General features: G+C 44.2%; 1 protein-coding gene across 5 annotated transcripts in view; it reads left to right on the top strand.

Moving 5' to 3' along the window:
• eif2ak4 (eukaryotic translation initiation factor 2 alpha kinase 4) overlaps window positions 1-26,007 on the top strand; it is a 157,002-nt gene extending 130,995 nt beyond the window's left edge. For 3 of the 5 annotated variants that reach the window (XM_073040372.1, XM_073040371.1, XM_073040369.1), the window contains 7 exons: window positions 2,108-2,220; window positions 10,201-10,262; window positions 14,187-14,284; window positions 14,979-15,047; window positions 18,425-18,469; window positions 19,062-19,180; window positions 24,909-26,006. In XM_073040372.1, coding sequence (XP_072896473.1) covers window positions 2,108-2,220; window positions 10,201-10,262; window positions 14,187-14,284; window positions 14,979-15,047; window positions 18,425-18,469; window positions 19,062-19,180; window positions 24,909-25,032 — 630 coding nt within the window. In that variant the 3' untranslated portion in view covers window positions 25,033-26,006. Of the gene's footprint in view, window positions 1-2,107; window positions 2,221-10,200; window positions 10,263-14,186; window positions 14,285-14,978; window positions 15,048-18,424; window positions 18,470-19,061; window positions 19,181-20,208; window positions 21,798-24,908 lie in introns of those variants that run through there. The other 2 variants (XM_073040370.1, XM_073040373.1) reach the window with 2 other exon arrangements.
• The last annotated feature ends 798 nt before the right edge of the window (window positions 26,008-26,805 follow it).

The following is a 26,805-nucleotide window of genomic DNA, read 5'->3' as shown; positions in this document are numbered from 1 at the left end:
AACTTGTGAAACTGCGGAATACGTGTTAAGAACAATACAGAATCGTCGCATGCCTGAATCTACTAATTCTATTGATTATTCTCACAATCAGCGTTAACCAAAGGCAACATTCCATACTATGCCCTGTGGACCAAAGTGAACTTGTGGTGCAACAACAGCTTAATAGCGATGAATGATAAACATAACACTTCCTTCAAAGTACACCTACTAAATGTTTACCGATATTAAGAAATCTTAAGACTCAGATATTGCTGTTTCAAGAGCAAATAAAGAGTGGATGGAGATGGATGTCTTTCTACTGTGTGTGCTTAAAGTCAAAATCCAAATTAACTGCACAGGAAATTATGTAAAAGGAGCTTGCGTACAGGAAGTGATGTTCATACAAATGAACTGCATATGAAAAGAGCAGTGCCTCTAGAGGCCAGAACACCCCCCTCCCCCGTCTGACATCCATAAGATGGACTGAAACTAGAAGTCAAATGATCATACACTTATGTCCGTGGCAAAAGAAAGGACAGTCTCAGACACTGGTCTTGAAACAGCCTTACTGCGCAGTCTTTAACGTTCTCACTTCGAAAGTGTCGACTTTGATGACACACTTGCTCATGGTAATGTCTGACGAGCAGACCAGTGACCAGTGCTCACTCTGAATGACGATTGGGTGAGGTAACTAGAGTGAGTTGTGCTCTCTTTATGTGTCCTCCAACTCGCAATAGTTCCTCAGAGTCTAGAAATGGGACAGAGTTCAAAGGTTAATTTATTATCAAAATATGCAACTCTGAAATTCTTCGTCTCCAGGTAGTCATGAAACTCCCCACACAAAAAAAGAGAACAAAAATGGCACAGGCACAACAACCCCCAGTTCCCACCGCCCGCACAAAAAAAGAGAACAACTGGGCGAGAATCCACAGAATATAAAAAAACTATAAGACTTAAAAAAAAAAGTCCACATCCAAAACACAGAAAACCTGGGCAACAGTCTCTGGGCACAGCGGCAGGCTCTCGGCTCTCCAGTGGCAGAGCGATCAAACGACAGGCTCACCCTCCGCAATTGTCTCCGTGGTTTAATCTCCCTCGTTGTTTTAATTGGTGAAAAGGAGTCAAACGTCGGCTTGCGCCCCGTCCCGCAGCCTGCCTCAAGGTTTGAGCAGCACTGCCTCTGTCTCCTGGAATCCTCTTGGAGAAAGCAGAGTGCTGAAGCACCCAAACGATCTCCAGACTCTGCATTTGGCTCGATGTACTGGAACACCCAAACGATCTCCAAACAGTTCCAGAATCACACTCAAGATGAAAACAAACATTAAAGGACATAAAAGAAGTACATGGTATTTTGGTCTATCCAGAAGATGATAGACCAAAGGTGCCATCTTAACCGGAATGTGCAAGGTAACTTTGGATTGGGAGAAATTCCTGCTTTGTGATGCACTGCACATCCTCTGCATACACCTGTCTTTGAAGAACAAGAAGGATTCTAACCTGTGCCCGACGTTTGGCAGGGTTTCGGCATTTTGTGTGTGTTGCTGCTTCATGCTCTGTTCTCCTCGTTCTTGCTGTTTCAGCTGTGGCGTGGATTCGCGCTGCAGCAATGCTAAGTGTGGTTTTGCTTGAGAGTCGCAAAGACCCGATCGATGCGCCACATTCTGACCTGACTTCCAGGGCCGGGCAATGGAAGTTGCCGGGGTCAGAAACTGATGGTTGTAGCTTACAGCCTTCAGACGCGTCTCCAGTCTCCTGGCATTGCCTTTGGAGATGAGTTATCTTTTACTTTACTGTCCTTGCAACGTATGTGTACAAAGCTAGGCAGAGAGTTAAACGCATGAATAATCACCTGAGCTGAAAGCTTTCTTCAGGGTTTTTAATGATTTTTTAAAAAAAGTTTCACATTTCTAAACTGGTACCTTAAAAGTTACATGTACACCAACATGTTGAATTTATGTATACATGGGGATTTAGCAGTAATCCTGTTCAATGGGTAGTTTGGGGTTCAGCTGTTATTTAGTCAACACTGTTGCAGATTGGAATGTCAAAATCTCAAGTTACCTGACATTTTAAAGACTGTTTCATTGATAAGTGGCTTGTGGTTCTTAATGGCTTATCCTTCCCTCAGGTGAGGTCATTTGAAAAGGATAAACAGATGGAAAAGCGAGTTTTGGAAAAAAAATTGGTTGATCATTTCTCCGAGAAGCTGTGGTGCAAAGTGTCTGATGACAAGAGCAGCAGGTGAGCACGGTTTGGTCTGTGAGTCCTGGTCATTACTGGTGGAGTGGATTCACTGGAGCAGAGGGTCAGCCCAGGTAATTGCCTGAAATGGGAGAGATTAAATAGCAAAGAGTTAATGGTATTGATTAGATTGTACCGAAGACCAAAGGATTGGATTCACAATCGAAAGCTGGGAATAAGTGCAGAAACAGGCCTTCATTGTGAGCTCTCTGCTGGAGTACAGTAGTTGGGAGTTATGTTGCAGTCGTGCAATGTGTTGGTGAGACACATCTTGGAATATTCTGGAATACATACACAACGCTGGAAGAACTCAGCAGGTCAGGCAGCATCTGTGAGAAAAGAGTAGCCAACATTTCGGGCCGAGACCCTTCCTGATGAAGTGGGTGACAAGTGAGGTGGAGAATCTAGTCAGGTGGAAGAAGGCAGCATACGTGAGGTTTAGGAAGCAAGAATCAGATGGGTCTATTGAGGAATATAGGGTAGCAAGAAAGGAGCTTAAGAAGGGGCTGAGGAGAGCAAGAAGGGGACATGAGAAGGCCTTGGCGAGTAGGGTAAAGGAAAACCCCAAGGCATTCTTCAGTTATGTGAAGAACAAAAGGATGACAGGAGTGAAGGTAGGACCGATTAGAGATAAAGGTGGGAAGATGTGCCTGGAGGCTGTGGAAGTGAGCAAGGTCCTCAGTGAATACTTCTCTTCGGTATTCACCAATGAGAGGGAACTTGATGACGGTGAGGACAATATGAGTGAGGTTGATGTTCTGGAGCATGTTGATATTAAGGGAGAAGAGGTGTGGGAGTTGTTAAAATACATTAGGATGGATAAGTCCCCAGGGCCTGATGGAATATTCCCCAAGCTGCTCCACAAGGCAAGGGAAGAGATTGCTGAGCCTCTGGCTAGGATCTTTATGTCCTCATTGTCCACGGGAATGGTACCGGAGGATTGGAGGGAGGCGAGTGTTGTCCCCTTGTTCAAAAAAAGTAGTAGGGATAGTCTGGGTAATTATAGACCAGTGAGCCTTATGTCTGTGGTGGGAAAGCTGTTGGAAAAGATTCTTAGAGATAGGATCTATGGGCATTTAGAGAATCATGGTCTGATCAGGGACAGTCAGCATGGCTTTGTGAAGAGCAGATCGTGTTTAACAAGCCTGATAGAGTTCTTTGAGGAGGTGACCAGGCATATAGATGAGGGTAGTGCAGTGGATGTGATCTACATGGATTTCAGTAAGGCATTTGACAAGGTCCCACATGGTAGGCTTATTCAGAAAGTCAGAAGGCATGGGATCCAGGGAAGTTTGGCCAGGTGGATTCAGAATTGGCTTGTCTGCAGAAGGCAGAGGGTTGTGGTGAAGTGAGTACATTCAGATTGGAGGGTTGTGACTAGTGGTGTCCCACAAGGATCAGTTCTGGGACCTCTACTTTTCGTGGTTTTTATTAACGACCTGGATGTGGGGGTAGAAGGGTGGGTTGGCAAGTTTGCAGACGACACAAAGGTTGGAGGTGTTGTGGGTAGTGTCGATGATTGTCGAAGATTGCAGAGAGACATTGATTGGATGCAGAAGTGGGCTGAGAAGTGGCAGATGGAGTTCAACCCGGAGAAGTGTGAGGTGGTACACTTTGGAAGGACAAACTCCAAGGCAGATTACAAAGTAAATGGCAGGATACTTGGTAGTGTGGAGGAGCAGAGGGATCTGGGGGTACATGTCCACAGATCCCTGAAAGTTGCCTCACAGGCAGATAGGGTAGTTAAGAAAGCTTATGGAGTGTTAGCTTTCATAAGTCGAGGGATAGAGTTTAAGAGTCGTGAGGTAATGATGCAGCTCTATAAAACTCTGGTTAGGCCACACTTGGGAGTACTGTGTCCAGTTCTGGTCGCCTCACTATAGGAAGGATGTGGAAGCATTGGAAAGGGTACAGAGGAGAGTTACCAGGATGCTGCCTGGTTTAGAGAGTATGGATTATGATCAGAGATTAAGGGAGCTAGGGCTTTACACTTTGGAGAGGAGGAGGATGAGAGGAGACATGATAGAGGTATACAAGAGGAATAGATAGAGTGGACAACCAGCGCCTCTTCCCCAGGGCACCACTGCTCAATACAAGAGGACATGGCTTTAAGGTAAGGGGAGGGAAGTTCAAGGGGGATATTAGAGGAAGGTTTTTCACTCAGTGGTTGGTGCATGGAATGCACTGCCTGAGTCAGTGGGGGAGGCAGATACACTAGTGAAATTTAAGAGACTACTAGACAGGTATATGGAGGAATTTAAGGTGGAGGGTTATATGGGAGGCAGGGTTTAAGGGTCAGCACAACATTGTGGGCTGAAGGGCCTGTACTGTGCTGTATTGTTCTATGTTCTAAAATCATGAGGGCTCTAGATAAGGAGAACTCACACGGTCTTTTTCCCAGCAAAAAGGAACTAAAAACCTAAAGGGCACAGGTTTAGCCGAGGGCACCTTCTTCACGCAGAGAGTAGAATATGGAGTGAGCTGCCAGAGGCAGCTATAGTAATAATTTCTAACAGACATTGGATAGGAGAGCGTTAGAAGGACTTGGCAAATGGGAGTACCTTTGTGGTCACCATAGTCAGCATGGACAAATTGAGTTCCATGCTGTATGACACAGAAACTTCAGTTAAATGTGAGAGAATTAGATAATTAGAGTAAAAATATTGAAGGGAAGCGAGAAAGCCGTTGAAGAAACCTGATGGCATGGGATACAATAAGCAGCAACAAAATGCTCCGAATCGAACGTGTTGTCCAGTGTCATACCTTCAGTGAATATGGTGATCACTATGCTTTCCGTTCTCTTGCTGAAGTTACAGCAGGTCTTTGTGTTCAAATTTAAAACAAATTATGTCTCTAAATCAAGTTTTGCCAACTGGCTGAGTTGGTGGAGAGGTCATGGTTATTCTTAAGAAGAAAGCAGACTCTCTTACTATGTAGCTCACTTCTCAAAGCTGCTTCTATGAATGTGAGGCCTAATATTGAGCACCCAGCTGGACCAGCACAGTTTGGAAATCAATAAATTACTGAGGGGAGAAAAAAAGAGGGGAAAAAAACATGCTGGAAATCTGAAACCAAAAAAAATATGCTAGACACATTCAGCAGGTCAGGCAGTATCTTCAGAAAGAGAAACAAAGTTAATGTTTTACAATCTAAAATTTTAGGGGATTGGAACTGGGTTGTACAGCCATCTTGGACGAACTGGGCTGTAGGGTCTGTTTTCATGCTCTCTAACTATGACCGTCTTCTTTCTATCTGTATCAGAACTTAAGTGATTTTGGCGCAGTTTTCCTCTCCCCTTTGGTGTTGTCTGACCTGCTGGACAAGTCCCACAGCCCTGTTGTTAGTGACACAAAGCACAATGATGCTTTGTCACACCATATCTGAGATACTCTCTTTATTCTATCCAGTGCCCCCTCCCACCTCCACCCTTTCTGTAGCCAAAACTAACTGGTTCATTCTTTTTCCCAGACTCAGACCCGAAAATGCTTCTCTTATCACAGGGGCAGCTGAGTTTTCCAGCAGTTTCTCTCTTAATTATTGAGGGAAGTTCTGTTGTTCTGATTACTATCAGTTTGATTAACTTGCCCACTAAAGTGGTCCAGTCATGCTGGGTACAATTGAAATATTTCAAGGGGGGGGCTGGATTAATAATTATTTATCACTATTTTTGGGAATATTCAGAAATGATTGAGTTCAGATGTAAAATGTCCAGTTGGCCAGTGATAGAAATTTATAGAAACATAGAAAATAAGTGCAGGAGTAGGCCATTCGGCCCTTCGAGCCTGCACCGCCATTCAGTATGATCATGGCTGATCATCCAACTCAGAACCCTGTACCTGCTTTCTCTCCATACCCCCAATCCCTTTAGCCACAAGGGCCATATCTAACTTCCTCTTAAATATAGCCAATGAACTGGCCTCAACTGTTTCCTGTGGCAGAGAATTCCACAGATTCACCACTCTCTGTGTGAAGAAGTTTTTCCTCATCTCAGTCCTAAAAGGTTTCCCCCTTTATCCTTAAACTGTGACCCCTCGTTTTGGACTTCCCCAACATCGGAAACAATCTTCTTGCATCTAGCCTGTCCAATCCCTTTAGAATTTTATACGTTTCAATAAGATCCCCCCTCAATCTTCTAAATTCCAGTGAGTATAAGCCTAGTGGATCCAGTCTTTCTTCATATGAAAGTCCTGCCATCCCAGGAATCAATCTGGTGAACCTTCTTTGTACTCCCTCTATGGCAAGAATGTCTTTCCTCAGATTAGGGGACCAAAACTGCACACAATACTCTAGGTGCGGTCTCACCAAGGCCTTGTACAACTGCAGTAGAACCTCCCTGCTCCTGTACTCAAATCCTTTTGCTATGAATGCCAACATACCATTTGCCTTTTTCACCGCCTGCTGTACCTGCATGCCCACCTTCAATGACTGGTGTACAATGACACCCTGGTCTCGTTGCACCTCCCCTTTTCCTAATCGGCCACCGTTCAGATAATAATCTGTTTTCCTGTTCTTGCAACGAAGTGGATAACCTCACATTTATCCACATTAAATTGCATCTGCCATGAATTTGCCCACTCACCTAACCTATCCAAGTCACCCTGCATCCTCTTAGCATCCTCCTCACAGCTAACACCGCCGCCCAGCTTCTTGTCATCCGCAAACTTGGAGATGCTGCATTTAATTCCCTCGTCTAAATCATTAATATATATTGTAAACAACTGGGGTCCCAGCACTGAGCCTTGCGGTACCCCACTAGTCACTGCCTGCCATTCTGAAAAGGTCCTGTTTACTCCCACTCTTTGCTTCCTGTCTGCCAACCAATTCTCTATCCACATCAATACCATACCCCCAATACCGTGTGCTTTAAGTTTGCACACTAATCTCCTGTATGGGACCTTGTCAAAAGCCTTTTGAAAATCTAAATATACTGCATCCACTGGCTCTCCCCTATCCACTCTACTAGTTACATCTTCAAAAAATTCTATAAGATTCGTCAGACATGATTTTCCTTTCACAAATCCATGCTGACTTTGTCCGATAATTTCACCTCTTTCCAAATGTGCTGTTATCATATCTTTGATAACCGACTCTAGCATTTTCTCCACCACCGATGTCAGACTAAACGGTCTATAATTCCCCAGTTTTTCTCTCCCTCCTTTTTTAAAAAGTGGGGTTACATTAGCCACCCTCCAATCCTCAGGAACTAATCCAGAATCTAAGGAGTTTTGAAAAATTATCACTAGTGCATCCACTATTTCTTGGGCTACTTCCTTAAGCACTCTGGGATGCAGACCATCTGGCCCTGGGGATTTATCTGCCTTTAATCCCTTCAATTTACCTAACACCACTTCCCTACTAACATGTATTTCCCTCAGTTCCTCCATCTCACTAGACCCTCGGTCCCCTACTATTTCTACATTTGTCTTGACCAATCTTTTTCTTTTCACGTATCTATAAAAGCGTTTACAGTCAGTTTTTATGTTCCCTGCCAGCTTTCTCTCATAATCTTTTTTCCCTTTCCTAATTAAGAGCTTTGTCCTCCTCTGCTGGACTCTGAATTTCTCCCAGTCCTCAGGTGTGCCGCTTTTTCTGGCTAATTTGTATGTTTCTTCTTTGGACTTGATACTATCCCTAATTTCCCTTGTCAGCCATGGGTGCACTACCTCCCCTGGTTTAATCTTTTGCCAAACTGGGATGAACAATTGTTGTAGTTTATCCATGCGATCTTTAAATGCTTGCCATTGCATATCCACCGTCAACCCTTTAAGTATCATTTGCCAGTCTATCTTAGCTAATTCACGTCTCATACCTTCAAAGTTACCCTTCTTTAAGTTCAGAACCTTTGTTTCTGAATTAACTATGTCACTCTCCATCTTAATGAAGAATTCCACCATATTATGGTCACTCTTACCCAAGGGGCCTCGCACGACAAGATTGCTAACTAACCCTTCCTCATTGCTCAATACCCAGTCTAGAATGGCCTGCTCTCTAGTTGGTTCCTTGACATGTCGGTTCAGAAAACCATCCCACATACATTCCAAGAAATCCTTTTCCTCAGCACCCTTACCAATTTGGTAATCTATATGTAGATTGAAGTCACCCATTATAACTACTGTTCCTTTATTGCATGCATTTCTAATTTCCTGTTTAATGCCATCTCCAACCTCACTACTACTGTTAGGTGGCCTGTACACAACTCCCACCAGCGTTTTCTGCCCCTTATTGTTATGCAGCTCTACCCATATCGATTCCACATCCTCCAGGCTAATGCCCTTCCTTTCTATTGCGTTAATCTCCTCTCTAACCAGCAATGCTACCCCACCTCCTTTTCTTTCCTGTCTATCCCTCCTGGATATTGAATATCCCTGCATGTTGAGCTCCCATCCTTGGTCACCCTGGAGCCATATCTCTGTGATCCCAACTATATCATATTCATTAATAACTATCTGCACATTCAATTCATCCACCTTGTTACGAATGCTCCTCGCATTGACACACAAAACCTTCAGGCTTGTTTTTACAACACTCTTAGCCTTTATACAATTATATTGAAAAGTGGCCCTTTTTGCTTTTTGCCCTGGATTTGCCTGCCTGCCACTTTTACTTTTCACCTTAGTACTTTTTGTTTCTACCCTCATTTTACACCCCTCTGTCTCTCTGCACTTGTTCCCATCCCCCTGCCACATTAGTTTAAATCCTCCTGAACAGCAGTAGCAAATGCTCCCCCTAGGACATTGGTTCCAGTCCAGCCCAGGCGCACCGTCCTGTTTATACCAGTCCCACCTCCCCCAGAACTGGTTCCAATGCCCCAGAAATTTGAATCCCTCCCCCTTGCACCATTTTTCAAGCCACGTATTCATCTGAAATATCCTCCTATTTCTACTCTGACTAGCACGTGACACTGGTAGTAATCCAGAGATTATTACCTTTGTGGTCCTACTTTTTAGTTTATCTCCTAACTCCCTAAATTCACCTTATAGGACCTCATCCCGTTTTTTTTACCTATATCGTTGGTACCTATGTGCACCATGACCACTGGCTGTTCACCCTCCCATTCCAGAATGTCCTGCAGCCGCTCAGAGACATCCTTGACCCTTGCACCAGGGAGGCAACATACCATCCTGGAGTCTCATTTGCGGCGCAGAAACGCCTATCTATTCCCCTTACAGTCAAATCCCCTATCACTATAGCTCTCCCACTCCTTTTCCTTCCCTCCTGTGCCACAGAGCCACCCATGGTGCCATGAACTCGGCTGCTGCTGCCTTCCCCTGATGAGACATCTCCCCCAACAGTATCCAAAACAGTATATCTGTTTATGAGAGAGATGACCTCAGGGGACTCCTGCACTACCTGCCTACTGCTACGCTGTCTAGTGGCCACCCCTTCCCTTTCTGCCTGTGTAGCCTTTACCTGCGGTGTGGCCAACTCACTGAATGTGCTATTCACAACTTTCTCAGCATCGCGGATGCTCCAGTATGAGTCCAATCGCAGCTCCAGACGCTCAATGCGGTCTGCCAGAAGCTGTAGTTGGACACACTTCCTGCACACATAGTCGTCAGGGACACTGGAAGTATCCCTGATTTCCCACATGCTGCAGGATGAACAAACCACGGGGCCGATCTCAGCTGCCATGACCTACCCAATACTTGCCTCAACTTTTGAAACTTTCTCCTTTTAAAGGAACATACCCGGCCTTACCTCACTTGGAGTGAAGCTCGTCCTCAGCCTTTGCCTCTCGAGACAAAGCCTTCCTACTCCGTCGCCTGCTCCGTCTTTAAATACTCCCACTGCCTCACGGTCCGACTTACACGCGCTTGCGCAGTCGTGCGTGCCCCTGTTAAACTGCCGAAGAAAATTATATTTAAATTAAAATTTAATTAAAATTATATTTAAAACAACTACGGTGTTGCTCCTATTGTGATCTTCATTTTGTGTGATTGCTTTGTGTTTACAGTCTTTTTTTCCATGTTGAACTCTAAGCAGGGAACCTCGAGAGAACTTCTCCTCTCAGGACCTGATAGGATCACTCTGCTGTGTTACAGGTAACTGGTGCATGTGTGCCTTGGTGAATAATGTCATGAACCTCATTGAAGGGAAGGTGATGAAGGAGTTAGTTATTGAGTGACTTGCCATGGTTGGGACCAGCGTTAAATTCAATTCATGGCACGTGTTATTTTTGTCAGTCTTCCTTCTCTTTTGGACATAACATTTCACATTTCTGCCTTTGAAATCTGCTGCTGTACCTATCATAGTAACGCTTTTTAATTTGTAGCTCTGTCAAGTTCAAAGGTGTGTATTTGTTTTCGCAGGGATTAAACATACAAAAGTGGCAATTATTATGTCATGATACCATGTCAATAATAATTATTCTCAAGTTCATAGATGTGTTTAACATTTATTGGTGAATTTATTATGAGGGAGAAAGGACAAGTAGAATATTTCTTTCTGTCTTGAGGTATTTGTTCTGATACCTCCTATATCTTCTTTCCACTCTGGGTTTGTGAAAGTATTCTTCTTCTTCACTTCCATCATTCACAATAAATTCAGTTCATTTTGTTCCTTTCAATGGCTTTGTGAGGTGATAGCTGCAATATCACCCATAAATTTAAAAAAAAATTCTTGATACACTTTCCATAGAAGAATAGCAAGAATTTAGACCATAAGACATAGGAGCAGAATTAGGCCATTTATCTCATCGAGTCTGCTGTGCCATTTCATCATGGCTGATCATTTTTCCTTTCAGTTCCAATCTCCTGCCTTCTCCCCGTGTCCCACCATAGGAAACATCCTCTCCACATCCACTCTATCAAGGCCTTTCACCATTTGATAGATTTCAATGCGGTCACACCTCATTCTTCTGAATTCCAGTTTAGCAGATGAACAGAAACTTCTTCATGGCTGTAAATCTTGGGAATCTCAGAGGCTGTGTTGTCTCACGCACTGAATTAGAGATCGATGGATTTCCGGAAATGAATGGGTCACAGTAATGGTTCTGGGATCAATCAGCGAAAGCTGTACTCTTGCTCCTATTTCTCTTCTTCCTACAGCCTTCCTCCAGTTTGGACCCTATAGGAGTAATGTAGCTGAATGAGATCTGTGTCCCTGAGATCTGCTACCTTTTAAATGAACCTGCCCTTTGCTGCCTTCTGTTGTTATCTCAGACTTCCCGTTCCCGGCAATAAAGAACCTTTGGTGTTTGCAGCCAGTTTTATGCTACTCTTTGCCTCTGCTTCCACATCTCCCTCACTTGCTCCATCTTCCTCTCCTTTCCGATACTGTCATTTATGGGCCTTTGCAGCCACCTATCACCTCCCACCTTCTGTCACCATCTCCACTCTCCCCTCCTTCATCTCCCTGTCACCCCTCTTCACCTCGATCCACCTACTGCTTGCTAGCTTTTCCTCCATTTCTTCCTTCCATTTTTTATATGGGCTCTTTCCCTCGCCCTCTTTCAGATGAAGTCTCGACGTTTAAAGTTGACTGTTCAATTCCCTCCTTAGGTACCTTCATGAGGTTCTCTAGCTTGGGGGTTCCCAACCTTAATGGTATTGGTCCACGTTTGGGAGCCTCTGTTGTGTGTTGCTTTACATGAGCTTTATTTGCTGCTGAGTGTTCTGAGTTGTAAAATGCTTACCAGAATAAATTGTTTGGCATGTAATTCTAAGATTTGTTAGCTTGGATCTAGAAAAATACAAATTGTTGTTTTCAACATTACTAGTCAACTCTTCAGGGGCTAAATCACCACGTTATGGGAGTCATGGGAGACTTCAACATGCAGGTTGATTGGGAAAACCAGGTTGGAAATGGATCTCACGAGAGTGAGTTTGTTGAATGCCTACAAGATGGCTTTTTAGAGCAGTTTGTCATTGAGCCTGCCAGGGGATCAGCTGTATTGGATTAGGTGTTATGTAATGAACCGGAGGTGATTAGGGAGTTTAAGGTTAAGGAACCCTTAGGAGACAGTGATCATAATATGTGATCAAAGCTAATGTAAAAGCAAAAAAGAGGGCATACAACAAAACAAAAATTAGTGGGAAGACAGAGGATTGTGAAGCTTTTAAAACCCTACAGGGAGCAAGTAAATGAATCATCAGGAGGGAAAAGATGAAACATGAAAGCAAGCTAGCAAACAACATCACAGTGCATAGTAAAAAATTTTTCAAGTATATAAGGATGTAAGAGAGATGAGAATGAATATAGGACCACTAGAAAATGAGGCTGGAGAAATGATAACGAGGGCCAAGGAGGTGACAGATAAACTAAATGAGTATTTACATCAGTCTTCACTGTGGAAGACACTAGCTATGTGCCAGATGTTGAAGGGTGTGAGGGAAGAGAAGTGGGTGCAGTTACTATCACAAGGGAGAAGGTGCTCAAAAAGCTGAAAGACCCAAGGATACATAAGTCACCTGGACCAGATGAATTGTACCCTAGGGTTCTGAAAGAGGTAGTGCTAGAGACTGTGAAATGATCTTTCAAAGATCATTAGACTCTAGCATGGTGCCAGAGGACGGAAAAATTGCAAATGTCACTCCACTCTTTAAGAAAGGATGAAGGCAGTGAAAGAAATTATAGACCAGTTAGCTTGACCTCAGTGGTTGGGAAGATGTTGGAGTCAATTGTTAAGGATGAGGTTATGGAGTACTTGGTGACACAGGACAAGATAGGACAACGTCAGCATGATTTCCTTAAGGGAAAATCTTGCCTGACAAACCTGTTGGAGTTCTTTGAGGAGGTTATAGTAGGTTAGATGAAAGAGATGCAGTGGATGTCGTATATTTGGACCTTCAGAACCACAAATGAGGCTGCTTACCAAGTTAAGAACTAATGCTATTACAGGAAAGTTACTGGCATGGTTAAAGCATTAGCTTATTGGTAGGAGGAAGCGAGTGGGAATAAAAGGATTCTTTTCTGGTTGGCTGCCAGTGACTAGTGGTGTTCCACAGGGTTGATCTTGGGACTGCTTTTTATGCTGTTTATCAGTGATTTAGATGATGGAATAGATGGCTTTGTTGCCAAGTTTGCAGATGATATGAAGATTGGTGGAGGAGCAGGTAGTGTTGAGGAAACAGGTCGGATGCAGAAGGACTTAGACAAATTAGGAGAATGGGCAAGAGAGTGGCAAATGGAATACAATGTTGGAAAATGCATGGTCATGCACTTTGGTAGTAGAAATATTGTGCAGACTATTTTCTAAATGGGGAGGCAATCCAAAAATCCAAGATGCAAAGGGACTTGGAGTCCTTGTGCAGAACAGCCTAAAGGTTAGCTTGCAGGTAGAGTTAGTGATGAGGAAGGTAAATGTAGTGTTAGCATTCATTTCAAGAGGTCTAGAATATGTGATGCTGAAGCTTCATAAGGCACTGGAGAGGCCTCACCTTGAGTATTGTGAACAGTTTTGGGCTCTTCATCTTAAAAAAAAGATGTGTTGGCATTGGAGAAGGTTCAGAGGAGGTTCACAAGGGTGATTCCGGGAATGAAAGGGTTATCATATGAGGAACGTTTGATAGCTCTGGGTCTGTAGTCGCTGGAATTTAGAAGGATGAAGGGGGATCTCATTGAAACCTTTCAAAAGTTGTAAGGCGTAGACAGAGTAGATGTGGAAAAGTTGTTTCCCATGGTGCAGGAGTCTAGGAAAAGGGCACAGGATAGAGGGGCATCCATTTAAAACAGATGCAGAGAAATTTCTTTAGCCATCGGGTGGTGAATTTGTGGAATTTATTACCACAAGCAGCTGTGGAGGCCAGGTCATTGGGTGTATTTAAGGCAGAGCTTGATAGGTTCTTGATTGAACACAGCATCAAAGGCTGTGAGGAGAAGGCTGGGGAGTGGGGCTGAAGAGGGGAGGAGGGATCAGCCATGATTGAATGGTGGGCAGACTTGATGGGCCAAATGGCCTAATTCTGCTCCTATGTCTTATGGGCCAAAACTACATTAGTAATTTATTTATTGCCGTCTCCTCACAGGATCTTTCGAATCTAATGGAGGTTCAATTACCCCACATCTTACTTTCATTCCACCTGACAAATTATCTGCCAGCAACAAAGAACAGTACAGAGAGAAGGTGAGAGGTTTTCTCCTTCAGTGTTGTCGTGCTATAGGAGACTTCCTATAAAAAGACTCCTTACCACCACCCCGGGCAAGGTGTAACACCTGATCAGCGTTAGTTGAAGCCGTGGGCGCAGGCGGTGGATGGTCATAGGAGCAGCTGGTGCACATCACAAGTCCTGGTTATGCGGCCATTGACACCAGGCAGGCCATCTTTCTGTAGAGTATTGATAAAGGCTAGAGTCAACTGTCTGGCAATGACACTGCCCAGCAAACCGCTTCTGTAGAAAAATTTGCCAGGAACAGTTGTGATCACAGAGACTATGATTGGCCACATTATACAACAGAGCACATAATGAGTGAACGTTACCAAATACTGTAGGAAAGTCAGGGCACAATATACATTTGAACATTGAACAACATCATTCATGGCTAAGAAGTATTTTTACAGTTTACTTTCTACCTTTGTACCCAGTCCTGCAAACTAAATTAGTGCTCTCACAAAGATTCTGGCTTTTAATAATGTGCATTTCCCTATGAATTTGTGCTGATACTAGATCATGGCTGTAATAAGACTGTGAGGGCATTGATAAGAGTTGTCAAACCAGACAGAGCCTGTATGAGACGCAATGAACACTGGCTGCTTCTTTATTATAATTTGCTGCAGAACTTGTCTGAGTTTTCCTCATCCTGCATAACTCTCTTCTCAGGTTGTAACAAGACTTAAAACCTTTGTCAGTAACCTGCAGCAGAAAGGGAGTGAAATTGAAGTTTTAATGGTAAGTGTCTGATTGATGGGTGGAATGTGTGTGTGTGTGGGTGGGGGGTGGCCCTGGGGAATGACTGCAATGAAAAGGGGCACAGCTCAATGATTGGGGCAGCTGGAGGGAGATCAAGGTGAGAATCAAGAGGAAGAAAGAGAGATATTGAGCTATTTCATTGTTTCCCTTTCTGTCTCCTGTTGATAAAAGGCTCCCATTAAAGTGAGTTGAGTTGAGCTGAGCCAGATGTCTGAGATTCAAGAAAACAATATTAATCAGCTGATCTATTTCAATGTTTGCTTCATAAATGACATGTCTGGGAGAGCAGAGAGCTGTAGCAGTATGAAGGATAAATCCAGGTTTGTATTTAATGACAAGATGTGTAGTATTGTGGAGGACAACAAAGTGTGGATCAATTATGTGCAGATAAATCAGGGTATTGAGTATCGAAATTGGCTAAATTCTGACTGCAGCTCTTTAAAGCCTTAGGCAAGCGGCATTTAGAGTACGTTACAGAAAGGCTGTGGAGAGAGTACACAGGATGTTCATCAGAATGCTGCCTGGATTAGAGAGTATTAGCTATAAGGATGTTGGACAAACTTTTCTCTGGAGTGTTAAGGGGCTGAGATAAAATTATGAGAGGTAAAGATAGAGTAGATGGTCAGTTTTTTCCCAGGATGAAAATGTCAAATACCAGAGGCCTTACGGTGAGGGGTGGTGGTGGTGGAGTTTAAAGATCTGTAAAATAAGTTTTTCTTTTACAAAGGGAGTTGTTAAAATGGACTAGTTTAGATTGGCGTCACAGCTGGTACAGAAGGGCCTATTTCTGTTCTGTACTAGTCACTAGCTACCGGGGGTGCGAGTGCAACTTTGGGCTTTGTTCAAGGAGTTCTTGCATTTGGATAAATCTTTGATTACGCCCTGTCTTGGGAGGGGGTACAGGACAGGTCCATCAGAATGCGCCTGGAACATTAGGGTGTTAGAGCCTAAGGTTACGTTTCTACGAATATTGAAGATGAAATGTTTAAGACGATTGGACGATTAGAAGAGAGAGTTGGGAGGAAGTCTTTCCTTGGGGTCCGGGGTGGAAAATCTAGAACGAGGGAGAGCATACAGGAGTAACATGGAGAAGCAGTGGTGAATGAAATTTTTGCTTGTTTCCCTCTCCCCCCCGAAACATACTGGTCAGGCCAAGGATTCATGGAAAGTCTCAAATCAGAGTTATATGCTTTGCTAGGTAAGGGTATTAAAGACTACAGAACCCAAGTGGGTAGGTGAGAACAGCATATGGAGCAGCCATCATCTGATTGAAAAAAAGACGAGTTTGAGGAGCTGAATGGCCTAATCTTGGTCTTCAATCACTTTCTAACTCAAACTATTGAAATGGCAATCAAGCATCACTCTCCACAGACATCATTCTCCACTATCGTAATCCCACAGCAGTGAGATATTTCAGCAGGTGATCTGTTATATTAAACTCACATTTACTGGGTTTTCAATGTCGATCACAGCTCTGCAAAAACTTCCCTTGGTTTGAATTGAGTCAAACAATTTTTGTTGATTTAAGAAGGAAGATGGGGCTCAGTTTAACCTCTTTTTTGCCGGATGATACTTCTGACAGTTAGTGCTGAGTTTGTGTGCATGCGGTGAGTCTATGCAGCAGTCTTCAAATGCTTTGGTCCTCCCTGACATGGGGCCAGGACTGGTAGTTTGGCTGTAATGGCCCTTGGTAGTGGAAGGGAATCAGGGCATTCTCAACCATGAGGGAATACCAAAGGAGAAGGCAGCTTCCTCACTGCCATGTGGGAACATCAGTCCTGATGATGTGCTTGAGCTCATCTTCCATCCATGTTTTCACTGAATGATAGCTCCAGCTCCATCTCCCTCCTGCTTTGGTTTAAAATAACCCAGTCCTCTGATTCAAATCCCTCTCTCCTCAGGAACCCACTCGAGTTCTACAAGTTTCCACTTGGAATTCCAGCCCCTTGTAGACCCTCCAGCATTCGGGTAGTGTGTATGGTTGCCTGGGTTCTACACTCTGAAATTCTCTTCCAAATCTCTCTCCTCAAAGTTTGCTCTCTGTCCAGAATATTAGAGAATCTGCCCAGGAGCTGTGTCTTGCCTCTGTGTCAAATTTTGATTGGTAACCCATTTCTTAAGCATGTCGGGACACTGCCCTGCAACTAAAGCAGCTCAGCTCAGGGAAAGAGATTCTGTATTCAGTGTGAGGGGGAAAGCCATTTCAGGGACACTGCCTTGAGAAGGCAGGTTGTCCCAACTGTATAGAACGTTCTGTACCATCTCTGTGTGGAGCATTAACTTCGATGATGAAGTAGGAAATGGCAGATACCTGCTGCTGCTAGTTTGCCTCAGCTAGACTGGCCCAAACACCAGTAACTAAGCAGCACTTTGTCCCAGCTTCATCTTCGTGTCTTCCCTATTTAATCACCCTGTTATTATTTCCAGTTAATGAGGGCTGCTCTACTTGATGGGATTTTGATCTTTTCTGTAATTTTGGTGTTGACAAGTGATTCCTGGCAGGGAGTGTTGGAGAGGAGACCAACTTTTATCCCTTTTCCCCAATTCTTTTTAAGTTCAAGCTAAATATATTATCAAAGTTTATATCCATCACCATATACAACCCTGAAATTCGTTTTTTTGTGGGTATATTCAGAAAATCCATAATATCAATGAAAGACTGCACCAACTTGGGCGTTTAACTACTGTACAAGTACTAAAAGAAAGAAACAATGATAATAAATAATTAAGCTATAGATATTGAGACTGTGAGATGAAGAGTCCTTGAAAGTGAGTCCATAGGTCATGGGAACATTTCAGTGATGGGGCAGGTGAAGTTGAATGAACTTTGGTTCAAGAGCCTGATGGTTGAGGAGTAATAACCATTCCTGAACCTGGTGGTGTGGGTCCTGAGGCTCCTGTGCTTTCTTCCTGATGAGAGCAGTGAGAAGAGGGCATGTCCTAGGTGGTGGGGGTCTCTGATGCTGGATGCTGCTTTCCTGCGACAGCACTTAGTGTGGGTATGCTCAATAGTGGGAACGACTTTGGACAGTGTAACCTCCTCATGAGAGGGAAACCTACTGAATTGATTGATCCTCGGTGGAGATGAACCTGGACACTGTCGTACACACGAGGAAGTGTCTGTGCTGAAAAACGCACATGGTGCTGAATTTCCCAGCCACCAGGGCTTTACGGCTTGCTTCACCCAGCCAGTTTTCCGTACTTCACTTACACCACTCTCAGCTCAGGAAGGCTGCTTTACTCTCCAGGGTCCGTGTCACATAGGGTTTAGAACCACTCCCAGTCATGAGGAGCTGTGTGAAACAGTGAGCATGGTGATAATTTCCCACAAGTTACACGTATGGTATAATTTGCAGGTTGATGTGTCGAAGGAAACTGTGAAGAGCTTCTTGTCACTGAAGGTAAGGGTTTTAATCTAAGCAACTCACTGTAAATGAAAAATCAAGTCAGAGATAAAAACCGAAATCGCTGAAAATACTCTGCTGGTCAGACAGTAGCTGAAATATGAACTCAGTTTGTCTTTCCACGGGTGCTGCCTGGTCTGCTGAGTTTTGGCTTTACTAACTCTGTAAATGACTGTTTCACAAGTAACATCCACTACGTGGTAGGGAAGGTTCATGCAATTCTGGTGCCATCCCTGCTTTCTCGGGGATCACCTGACTGGGTGAGTAGGACACATCCCTGCTTGCTCACAAGCTGGCTCTGTAGGCTGTGAGTGAGGGGTGAGACCACGCCAGATCATCGGACATCATGACCCAAACTGATTCTGGCTTGTTCCCCACATGTCGATAAATGAGATGCCTCTCCTTTTTAAGGGTGGAATCACTGCAAAAAGTCACAGATAAAAGATTTGCCTGAACCAAGTGTACATACCTCAGGTACTGTTTGGTAATGCACCCGATGAGATTGTTGAATGGTTTCAGCCTTGCATTGGCCTCATAATGAAGTTGTTTCTTGGTCTGCCTTCCCGATCCTCTGTTCTTGTTTTCCCAGTGTGACAGGGACGAGCAAACATTTAACACAAGTGTCCAACAGCTGCTCTCTCAGTCATCGAAACAACGGTATCTGAAAACCATTTGTGACCAAATCCACCACTTCAAGTTAATCAAGAGGTAAGGTCAGCTGAGTTCCAAAAATCTGTGGGGTGAGCGTTGTGGGGGCAAGATCCCTGGTTGCTGCAGAGGTGCTCTGGCTGCCACTTCTCACAGCAGCTGCTGTAAGGAGAGTGGCATGTTGCGTCAGGCCAGATTCACAGTCATGAAACTTGGATCAGTTACAACTCCTACCATACTTCAAAGGAACAGCATTAACAATTTGTTTCCTGATCGCAAAATTATTTCTGAAATTTAGCAGCCGATTACTGAGGGTTTGGGCATGAAGAGTATTTAACCTTAAACGCTAGTTGCACTGGATAAATGGCATGAACACTTTTCTATCATGTGCTTCATGAGAGTTGTCCTAGGGTAGGTGTAGCAAGGGTTATATGAAGTCAGAATCATGTTTATTATCACCGGCATGTGTCATGGAATTTGTTGACTCTGCAGCAGCAGTACAATGCAATACATAATATAGAAAGAAAATAAATAGATAAATTAAAGTATATTTATATATAGAATAGATTAAAAACAGTGCAAGCACACAAAATATATATACACACATATACATAAAGTGAGGCGGTGTTCATGGGTCCATTTAGGAATCGTATAGCAGAGGGGAAGAAGCTGTTTCTGAATCATTGAGTGTGTGCCTTCAGGCTTCTGCACCTCCTACCTGACGGTCACAATGAGAAGAGGGCATGTCCTGGGTGATAATAATGGATGCCAACTTTCTGAAACATGAAGATGTTCTTCTTGTGTGAAGATGTCTTGGATATTACAGATGGTAGTACCCAGTGGAGCCGACGAATTTTACAACTTTCTGTAGCTTCACTCTGTGTAGCTCCTGTGCAGGAGCCCCCGCCCATACCAGACACTGATGCAACATGTCAGAATGCTCTCCACGGTACATCTGTAGAAGTTTTGAGTGTTCTAGTTGACAAACCAAATCTCTTCAAACTACAAGAGACCTGTTCTCTGGAAGTAAGCGTCTTTCAGAGTATGTGTCACAGAGGGACCTGATGTTTGTCCTTTTGTCTCCACAGAGTGTCCATGCTGCTTCTGTACAGTTACAAAGATGACTACTACCAGATTATGTTCTAGTGAGATTGCCGGTTTGAAGTTTGTACAGGAACACTGCACGGAGCAGTGTGCACAGATTATTTTGATGTGTGGGAGTTTCATGAGTTAATTACTTGGGAGAGCACAAAACTGGGAATATTTGAATCAAATATGTCAATCCAGTGTGTTGTGGATGCACATACCTCGTGTCAATGCAGTGTGTTAAACTGCACCATCATCGTCATTCCACTGTTAATCTCAGCGTCATTCCTTCCTCTAGTTACTCTTTCCACCCAAGCTCTGGGCTCCAGTTTTATGGAAGCGATAACCATCCCATCCCACAGCCAACGCTCCCCTGCAGCCATTTCTTCAGCTAAAGCCCAAGTAAAAGCTGGCAGGCACAGCTCCACACTGCATCAAAGTAGCTGCTAGTTCCTTCACATTAGGTGCACTGCCCCATCCGTGGCGTGACCTGATGCAACAAGTATATTCCTCTTCTGAGGCAGACATTTACTGTCACTGGCAGTCCCTGCGTTTTCTTTGTTAATGATTACACCTGACCGTCTAGTTCAGGAGTGAGATGCGATGAGCCTGCCCCAGTGTTCAGCAGGGCTCATGGCGTAGAAATTCTCTTGTTTCCTGAGATCTGCCCTGGCACTGCCCACTGTGCTAACCATGCCTGCAGCCATACTGCATTTTCTCTCGTCCCTCCTTCCAAGCAGCCGTTTTGTTCACTGTTTGGTCTTGTGCAGCCAACTGTTTGATTGGAATGAGTGCCTTTTAAATCCACCAGCCTTAATCAATGTCAGCAGATTTTCTGTTTAACTAAATTCGAGCAATAAGACAATGTGATTGGCCCACCCGCTTCATGAGGAATTTGTTTTGCTTTAGGAATCATGGTGTTTGGTTTTCAAAGAAGAATCCTTGAATCATGTGTAATCCGAGCATTGTAGTACTAGATTGTGTATAACTAGTGGCCCCAATCTGTAGGCAGGCACTGGAGCCACTCTGATGAGTTGGGGAGTATTTTGTGGGTTTTAAAGTTGCTACTAATGTGTTGCTTATCCAATCCATTTTGGGTTGATAGTGCCCCCTCAGCTGAGTCACTCTGATTTTTAATTGTACAGAAAAGCAGCCTTGCATCAGGACTGAAGCTAAGTTTGTAGAATTATGAAATATTGTAGAGTTAGCCAGAAATTCTGAGGAAAGTAAAACACAGCCTAGCTGCTACAGGGTTTGTTGTTGTGGCTGGTGTTGAACAATTCGGAAGAATCAAAGGTGAACGATACAAACCAAAGCCATTGTACTTCATCATGATCACTTGACGCTTTTATCCTGCCTTAAGGGAGTGTTGCTGGTACAGCAATCATAGGAGCAAGCAAACAGTCTCCCTGAGGTCCTGATGCTGCTGCTTGGTTTTTAGTGATTTGTCAAGGTGCCCCAGGGAATTTCAAAGCATGAGTTGATTATACTTAAAATCTAGATCATTCTAAATTGTGAAATTGAACAATGAGCATAAAGTGACTTTTGCTGTAAATCTGGAGAAAAATAAACTTTGCACATGAGATTTTTATCCCTGTCTATGCACTTCTTGGTTATGGTCATTATACTTCAGCTGTTAACTGTTTGGATGATAAGATATTCAGAGGGTCTTTCCTCAAAGCCAGCCTACACTGATGTGCAGCAACGGCATTATTGCTTCTTGGCAGTTTATGAAAACATTTGGACGGCAACATTCTCAACCAGATTCTGCTGCAACGTACATCTGTTTGCAGCAAGTGGTGGCGAAGTGGAGCAGTGTATTACAGCACGTACCAATCTGCTGACCCTAGTCGCTGAAGGAAACACACTTGCTGGTTATATCCAACTGACATAGTGAAAGTGGAGGAGGTCAGCACTCCACTACACTGGACAACAGTTGCAGTTTAGTTTTGCTGAAAAGCTTGTTTGGGTAATTTTGCAAAATCTATTTGATGCCTGTCTCTGTAGCTGAAGGTTTTACTATAAGTAATGTTTCAAATTGGTCAAAGACAGTGAAACCAAAAGAAAGGACCTTCCTCACTGACACAGCTTTTTTGATGGCACATGCTGTTGCTTTTGGTGTAGAGTTCACCTTGTAACGGTTGGAGTAAGTGTGACTGTAGTTATAAGCAGTCATTCCAGATAATGAGTGAATAGGTTAAGCATGAATTGTACAACAAGTTAATCTCAGATACTTGCTGCAACCATCAGAATATCTGGAGCGCCAGGACCTCAACTGGCCCAGCCAGATAAATATCATGGGTTGAAGAGCAGCTAGGGGATGGCTAATCCTGAGGCCGTGTGAGTGTGATGGAGCTTCACTTGCCTGAATGAATGGAGCTCCAAGTCCACTCAGGCTCAACACAATTGCACCCAGGACAAGACACCAGATTCACCATTCCAACCACTTATCGCCCCTCCCACAGAATGTGCCAGCCACATGAGGTATTACGTCACCCACTCAGCCGGGTGCTGACAGCATCTTCCTAAATTGCCATCTCTAAATGGACAACAGCACCCGCAGCTTTCCCTCTACGCTGCGCACCATTCTGACTCGGAACCATATCATCATCTCCATTAAATCATGGAACCCCTTCCTAAACAGAACTGTGGGAGCACCTTGGAGTCAGTCTCAGAGAACTTCTGCATAGAAACAGATCTGTCGAGCCATCTACTCTGTACTAGCCTGGTCTGGCTAATTCCATCTACCTGCACTCAAATCATAGCCCTCCAAAGCTCTCTCATCCATGTACCTATCCAAACTTGTATGCTGCAATTGAACTGCATCTACCACACGTGTTCCACACCCGCAGCATACTCCGAGTGAAGACAGTCTGGGGCCCGGACCAGATGGGTGGCGGAGGAGTTCATTCCTATGGAATGCATTTTTCCATCAACCCCAACCCTCCAAATGATGAAGGGTTAAAGGCAAAATGAATTCCTTCATCGTGCCTTCTAGGTAATGCTGAAGCAACCTGCTGAAGTGGATTTGCATCTGGTTTAGCATAGTTAATTGTTAAGATGCTTTGATTATTTACTCCTAATTTGGTTGATTATTTGCATTTTCAAAGTAAATTTGAAAGGGCACATTTTACCAAAAAAAACCTCATAACTGAAAACATCTTCAATGAAACTTCCTTCCGCTTTCTCCATTTCCCTGACATAGCTTGTAAAATAAAGACATTGTAACAGATTTAGGCCATTCAGATCTTCAAGCCTGTCTTTCCTCATCGCCCCTCTCATTAAGAGTTCAGGAGTGGGATATCACATTACAAATCTTCGGTTAGGTCACACTTGAAATCACCACACTCACTGTAGGAAGGATGTGATTCAGCTAGAAAGGTGCAGAAAAGATCCACAGCAACGCTGTCTGGACTTAAAGGCTTGAGGTATAAGGAGGGACTGGACAGGCTGGGCCTGGTTCTCATGGAGTGAGGGAGGCTGGGGGTTGACACAACAGGGTTATATCAAACTATGAGGGGCATAGATAGGTTAGAGAGCCAGCGTCTGTTCCCAAACAGGTTGAAGGTGAGGAGGAGGGTATTTAAAGGGAATCTGAGGAGTATCTTTTTGATGCAAACAATAGTGTCTGGAATGAGCTGCCAGAGGAGGTAGGAACAGTTACAACATTTAAGAGGCATCTACTGAGGTACTTAAATGATCAGAGCATAGACAGATACGGAACTAGTGTAAGGAAGTGGGGTTAATACAGACAGGCATGAGGGCCAGTATAGATCTGGTGGACTGAAGAGTCTTTCAATACTGTACAACTTTCTGACTAATCTTCCTACCAATGGCTTTAATCTTTGTCCCCAAATGTGACCCTTCAACCATCAGAAATAGTTTTGTCTTAGTTGGTCTGTTATTTAAATATGTCAATTAAGGCTTCTGTCTAGCCTCCTCTGTTCCAAATGTTTATCTAATCCTTCCTCATAAACTAGATTTCCATTCCTCGTAACTTTGCTGTAAAATGGTGACAGCTGTACACAGTACTCCAGCTGGTTTACAGTCAGTCACGTACAGCAGCAGAATGTTCTTGCTCCTCTGTGCCAGAGCTTAAGAGCTGTAAATATCATTTGTGCCTTTCTAAGCTCCGACTGATCTATCTTCCACCTTTATTGATTTATGGATACACTGCATTGATTCTGATGCAGGTTATTCGGGCCATCGGGTGTATGCTAGCTGCCAGTGCAGCGATCCCATTAGTCCAACTGTCCCATTCCTTAGTTCACTGGAGCCCTACTATTTGTCCCCTCCCCTCCTCTCCCCTCTTCTATTCCCCACTCTGGCCTCTTACCCCTTCTCACTCACCTATCACCTCCTCCTGGGCCCCCTCCTCCTTCCCTTTCTTCTATGGTCCACTTGCTTCTCCTATGATTTCTTTCTCTCCAGCCCTTTACCTTTCCTACCTACCTGAGTTCACCTATCATGTTCCAGCCATCCTCCTTCCCCTCCAACCACCTTTTCCCCATCCCTTTCCAGTCCGGGAGAAGGGTCTCAGCCCAAAGCATCAACTGTTCATTCATTTCCATAGATGCTGCCTGATATGCTGAGTTCCTCCAGCATTTTGTGTAATACTTATTCCCTGATTGTATAACCCTTCCCTTGCTGCACATTAAAACTCATCTCACACGTCATTCAATAAATTCCATTTCCTATACAGGCATTCAAAGGCTTTCCTCACTCAATCACACAGTTGGCGTCAACCACCAGCAAACTCCTTTCTTGTGACCCTTACACTTCAGTCTAAGTCACTGATATTAGGAGAGTGTGAAGGCAGCTGGTAATGCCCTTGCCGTTCTGAGATCACCTGTCACCACCACCCATTGCTGAGCATGTCTTCACAGCACTGTGGAGCAGGGGCTGCAGCCTCGCGTCGTTCAGCAAAGCTGGGTGTCGCTAACCGCTAGCCCTGCCTTGCTGCTGATTGCTGGAATTCACGGTGATTAAGCTGGGCCTCCAGAACAACTGGGATGAAGAGGAAAGTGCCCAAACATTGGGCTTTCAGCCGGCTACCTGGCCTGGCCTGTTTTATGTTTGAATCGCTTCTAATTCCCTGTGCTTTTCCAATATCAACATTCCCAGCATCCAAAATGGGGGAAGATTTTAATTCCCCTAAATGAACAATCTACACTTTAATGAGCACAAAGATGAAACAGATGGTAATTCAGAAATCTGCATCCAGATCGGCTCAAACACACACTCATGAGGTGGAGTTCAGCACTCCAAAAACATTGATGGTACTGTCCAAAAGCTGCTCCCTGTACAAATAGTATAAGCCTTCATATTTACCAAAAAAAGTGCGGCTAGCTGCTGAGAGAGTTTGTCATTGTGCGTGGACAGCTGGTGTCCTACAGCTCCAGTGCCTTGAGGTTCAGTCCAGACCTCTGCACTCTGACCTCCAGGTGTTTGAGTTCCCTCCTACATCCCATCCAGAAGCTACAGCTTCCACAGCCCCGGCGGGATCCCATAGAGGGAGTTCGTTGCTCAGATCCCACTGCCTGAGCTGAGGACTGCAATGACAGGTATCTGTAGGTATCCGGACCGGAGCCTGATTAGTTTGCTGCTCACATCTCGATGCAGAGCTGAGCACGACCACAAGATGGAACTGCACCACACAGGCTCTTGCACCAATGTTGAAAGCTCTCTCCAATTAGTCGTACTCCCCACCTCTGTAACTTCTGCCAATAATTAAATTCAAAGATTTGTCATCAAAGAATACATACAACCTCGAGATTTGTTTCCTTAATAGGCAGCTGCAAAGCAAGAAACTCAAAAGAACCCAATTTAAAAAAAAGACTAACCTCCCACTGCCCACAGAGAAGAGAAACAAAACAAATCATGCAAACAGTAGAAGTGACCCAACAACAATAACAGCATTCCGAATGGCATTGAGTCCAAGTCCTCGGAACAGCTCGGACTGGGCCCGAAGCCTCGGTACTCAGTTCATCATATTATCAGGGCAAGTCGCCACAAAGTTCACAGACACGAAGCACAACAGCCAGGGGCAGTCTCACAGCCTCAGTGTCATGGAGAGAGGAGCCCCCAGTCTATTTGGGCTGGCTATTGAAGGAGTATCGCGAATAAAGCAGATGAGCTTAGAGCGTGGATCAGCACTTGGAGCTATGATGTTGTGGCCATGACAGAGACTTGGCTGGTGCAGGGGCAGGAATGGCTACTTCAATTGCCAGGCTTTAGATGTTTCAGAAAGGACATGAAGGGAGGCAAAAGAGGTGGGGGTATGGCACTGTTGAGCAGGGATGGTGTCACGGCTGCAGAAAAGGAGGAAGTTATGGAGGGGTTGTCTACGGAGTCTCTGTGGGTGGTAGTTAGGAATAAGAAGGGGTCAATAACTTTACTGGGTGTTTTTTATAGACCACCCAATAGTAACAGGGACATCGAGGAACAGATAGGGAGACAGATTCTGCAAAGGTGTAATAGTAACAGGGTTGTTGTCGTGGGAGATTTTAATTTCCCAAATATTGACTGGCACCTCCCTAGAGTGAGGGGTTTAGATGGGGTGAAGTTTGTTAGATGTGTACAGGAAGGTTTCTTGATGC

This window comes from Hemitrygon akajei, chromosome 3 (genome assembly GCF_048418815.1).
Source record: "Hemitrygon akajei chromosome 3, sHemAka1.3, whole genome shotgun sequence".
NCBI classification, from domain to species: Eukaryota; Metazoa; Chordata; class Chondrichthyes; order Myliobatiformes; family Dasyatidae; genus Hemitrygon; species Hemitrygon akajei.
The sequence above is the reverse complement of the archived record's forward strand: the minus strand, read 5'-3'. Positions and strand labels throughout refer to the sequence as shown.